The sequence below is a fragment of the Triticum aestivum genome, chromosome 2B (genome assembly GCF_018294505.1).
Source record: "Triticum aestivum cultivar Chinese Spring chromosome 2B, IWGSC CS RefSeq v2.1, whole genome shotgun sequence".
NCBI lineage: Eukaryota > Viridiplantae > Streptophyta > Magnoliopsida > Poales > Poaceae > Triticum > Triticum aestivum.
In genome coordinates, this window is record NC_057798.1 from 643135687 (window position 1) to 643140135 (window position 4449).

At 42.3% G+C, this 4449-nt stretch overlaps 1 protein-coding gene across 1 annotated transcript in view; it reads right to left on the reverse strand.

The window, feature by feature from the left end:
* LOC123039357 (uncharacterized) overlaps positions 1-3770 on the reverse strand; it is an 85862-nt gene extending 82092 nt beyond the window's left edge. The window contains exon 1 of the mRNA XM_044462560.1: positions 3675-3770. Within this exon, the coding sequence (XP_044318495.1) occupies positions 3675-3770 (96 nt within the window). The remainder of the gene's footprint in view (positions 1-3674) is intronic.
* Between the last annotated feature and the right edge of the window lie 679 nt (positions 3771-4449).

Consider the following 4449-nt stretch of genomic DNA (forward strand, 5'->3'; position numbering starts at 1 on the left):
GAGAAGAAACACCATGCCCTTGAGCATGTCCTCCTAGCTGCACTTCTTGAGGAGTAGTGACACGCCCACAAGAAGCAACATCAAGCCCTCGAGCATGTCTTCTTTGTTGCACTTCATGAGTACTAGTGACATGTCCATGAGCAACAACATCATACTCTTGAGCATGTCTTCTTTGTCGCACTTCATGAGCAACAGGGTATTGTCGATGTCGAACCCCATCACCACATGTTGGAGGACACTCGTGAAGCATCCTCTCCATGGCTCGGAGTATATTGTTCTCGAGTTGCTTCACATTAGCGCGAGTGGCCAAACAACTTCCTTCTCCATGATTCTTTCGACGCACACTTGGTGTAGATCCTGCCATGTTAGTAGGGCTAAAGTGGAATAGGATAATTTTGTGGAATCACACAACCTCACCTCTTACTCACCAAAGTTCTTATGAGTTCACATCAGATTGTGCTTCTCCCGGATGTGTTAAAGCGATTGAAAGACAGGGATCAAAGAACTAGCTTCAGTTTTTGGTGGAGCTCGGTGGGGTAAACAAAAGGGGGCTTGTGCTGAAATCAAGTTGATGCAAACCAAGAAAAATATGTGGATAGATCTACTGCTCTTTTGCACCAAGATTGAAAAACACAACACACAAGCTTCTAAATTTTTTTCTATCAAGCTGAAACTTTTGGATCTTACACAAGACTTTCTTTTTCTCTCTTGACTTTTTCCCACTCTTTTTTTTCTCTCTCTCTTTGATTTTTTTGCCACTCTTTTCTCTCTTTTTCCAAAGCACAACAACCAAATCTGAAAGCAACTATGAAGATGGACTTGGTGCAGATCTAAACAATGAGGAACATGCAAAGTATGCAACAACAAGATCTCAGCACCAACAAGGCTTGGATTTATTTTTGGTGGAGATTTGGACTTCTAGGATAGAAAATATAGCATGAAAACCACTCGATCTAAAGGGATGATAGCAAGATAAACTTGGATAACAGATCCTACCGTGTCAACGAAGGCTTTGATGCCAGATGATAGATGGGAACCCGATGAACGAGTTCACACCCGGGGGTGACCCGATCTTCACGTCGTAGGATCAAATCGGAAGGGATAACTAGCTGCAAGCAGCCGGGATAACTAGCTTTATACCTGCCAAGGTTGGTTGCAACCCGTACGTTGGGGATGGCTGACCGAAGCTACAAGAACTCCAACCCGCTATCCGAACAATCGTAGAACCACAAACCGGGACTAATCCACACAAAATGGCCGAAACCATAGAGCACGAACTAAGGGGAACCAGAGGCTCCTTCTCGCGAATCCGAATGAACTCACAAGAGCAAAGGTAGCAAGATCTCTCGGATCTCTCTAGCAGTCTTGCTGCATAAGCTTGTAGCTGAATGGTTTGACAAAAGGTTTTCTAGAGGATGGGGGGAGATGGGGTTTTATAGCAGGGACAACCCCCCTTAGCTAGGTGTGAAAATGGTTTCAAAAGTAAGCCGGTTTGCATGGCTTCCTTGGGTGAATAAGCAGTCAACTTTGGAAGTTGCTGGAGAGCTTCTCGGAAATTCGCGAAGTCTTTGACAGTCTGGACACCTTCCACGAGAATGACTAGTACTTTTGACTCACAACTCCAAATGATGTGAGGTTTTTTGCATTGGAAAGATAATTTGATTTAGCTTCTGTCGATGTTCCCCTATGGCCCCGTCTCTCCACCATATGGGTGTTCCAACACGAAACATCAGAGTTAAAAACTGACATCATCAGCTTCACTTGAAGCTTGTTTTCTTCAAACTCGTTCCTCCAGACCGGTTGCTTCAAGAGCTCACAGGTTGTTGGATTTCTTCCATGTGATACCTAAGTTCAACCAACAACAATGGGGATGAAAGTGCAGCCATGTGTTCAAGATTGTGGTATGAACTTAAGTTAGCGTTCACCTGGTCATGTGTTTGCTTGATTCGGCTTAGTAATTCTTTCCAACTAAATTGTGCACTTTTCGGAAATGTCATGTATGATGTACCCATGTGCTCATCATCCTCCCTCCCTTGATGAAGAGTCGTCCTCGACTCCCTTTGATCTGCAAAGGATAAGTAGAAGGGAAGTAGATAATATCCATGCAAAGAAATGATGCAATTCTCATTTGTAGCTTTCACCTTTGAATTGTGTTACATTTGATCATGTACTTGTTTGTCACAACTTGGAGTTTGTACATGGATGATTGGTCTTGTTTCAATGATCGATATGTCCTCATCATCCCCCCTTTCTTGAAAAGGAGTCGTCCTCGACTCTACTTGGTCATAACACAAAATAAAGTAGGGCAATACCAATTCATAATGCAAAGGTTTCATGATATAGAGTATTTTAGTTTTCAGCTTTGCTATCTTATGGACAATGACAACATGATGTTTTGTTCGACTTAGGAGTTCCTTCCAGCAAACATTTCCATGAAGCACAAATTTATAACCAAGCATGAGCATGTCCATATCATCCTCCCTCTCTTGGAGAAAAGTCGTCCTCGACTTCATTTGCTCTACAAAATTATGGCCCGAGGACAATACAAAATAACTAGGGAAAGCAAAATTTGAACAATTATATGTGGATCTTAATTTTGCCAACTCCTTTGTTTTTCCTTAATGATTAAAAAATTTATATTGATGTATTGATGGTGTGCTAATGGATGTACCCAATATTTTTTTCTCTTATTTCATTTCGCCAATGTTTCAGGAGTTCATATGTGCATACATCGGGGTGCATCAAAATGGAAGATCCTTTTTGTTTTACCTCATTTAGTACTTGAATACCTTTCTGAAAATCAATCTTCACACACCCACCTTGTGTAGTGGTACTCCATGTCCTCCATATTTGTTCTTGGATCTCAATCTCCCATCGTTGCAAGAGAGCTGATAGGTATGCCTTTTGCACCTGCATATATTGCAAAGAAAGAGAATTTTGTGAAAGGTTAGTAATTGAATACTCCTCTCTCTTTTCATTTGGTGGATCACTCATTTCTTTGATATTGTGGGGAAACATCTCAAGCTCACGTTTGGTGGACTCACATAACTCACTTATCCTCTCGCTCTTATTGTGTGGTATATTGGGTTCTGGATCGCTTATCTCTCTAATGAGGTGTGGAATGATCTCAATCTCACATTTTGTGGACTCACACAACTCATTAATCCTCTCTCCCTGAATATGTGGTATATCTAGGTGGAGACCTTGCATTTCTCTAATCTCATGATGAACAATCAGATCCTCACATTTGGTGGAGTCACTCAACTCATTTTTCTTTTCAGTCTCAAGTTGTGGGATTTTGGATTGTGTACTCTCTTCCTCACATGGAATTTGTGGCACATGTTTCCTGGATGTTGAGACAGTGGTGGTGGTTGAGATGCCAACATTAGGAGTGAGCTTCTTAGGAGAACATGGGCTATGAATCAACGGGGCTGCTCCATCAACCATGACCATGCTTTGCGGTGGGTTGTTGTTGTGCCGATGGGAGCCGCAACTTCTCCCTCGAGTATGACATCCTTGTTGCACTTCAGGTGCAGCACTGTCATGCCCATGAGAAGAAACACCATGCCCTTGAGCATGTCCTCCTAGCTGCACTTCTTGAGGAGTAGTGACACGCCCACAAGAAGCAACATCAAGCCCTCGAGCATGTCTTCTTTGTTGCACTTCATGAGTACTAGTGACATGTCCATGAGCAACAACATCATACTCTTGAGCATGTCTTCTTTGTCGCACTTCATGAGCAACAGGGTATTGTCGATGTCGAACCCCATCACCACATGTTGGAGGACACTCGTGAAGCATCCTCTCCATGGCTCGGAGTATATTGTTCTCGAGTTGCTTCACATTAGCGCGAGTGGCCAAACAACTTCCTTCTCCATGATTCTTTCGACGCACACTTGGTGTAGATCCTGCCATGTTAGTAGGGCTAAAGTGGAATAGGATAATTTTGTGGAATCACACAACCTCACCTCTTACTCACCAAAGTTCTTATGAGTTCACATCAGATTGTGCTTCTCCCGGATGTGTTAAAGCGATTGAAAGACAGGGATCAAAGAACTAGCTTCAGTTTTTGGTGGAGCTCGGTGGGGTAAACAAAAGGGGGCTTGTGCTGAAATCAAGTTGATGCAAACCAAGAAAAATATGTGGATAGATCTACTGCTCTTTTGCACCAAGATTGAAAAACACAACACACAAGCTTCTAAATTTTTTTCTATCAAGCTGAAACTTTTGGATCTTACACAAGACTTTCTTTTTCTCTCTTGACTTTTTCCCACTCTTTTTTTTCTCTCTCTCTTTGATTTTTTTGCCACTCTTTTCTCTCTTTTTCCAAAGCACAACAACCAAATCTGAAAGCAACTATGAAGATGGACTTGGTGCAGATCTAAACAATGAGGAACATGCAAAGTATGCAACAACAAGATCTCAGCACCAACAAGGCTTGGATTTATT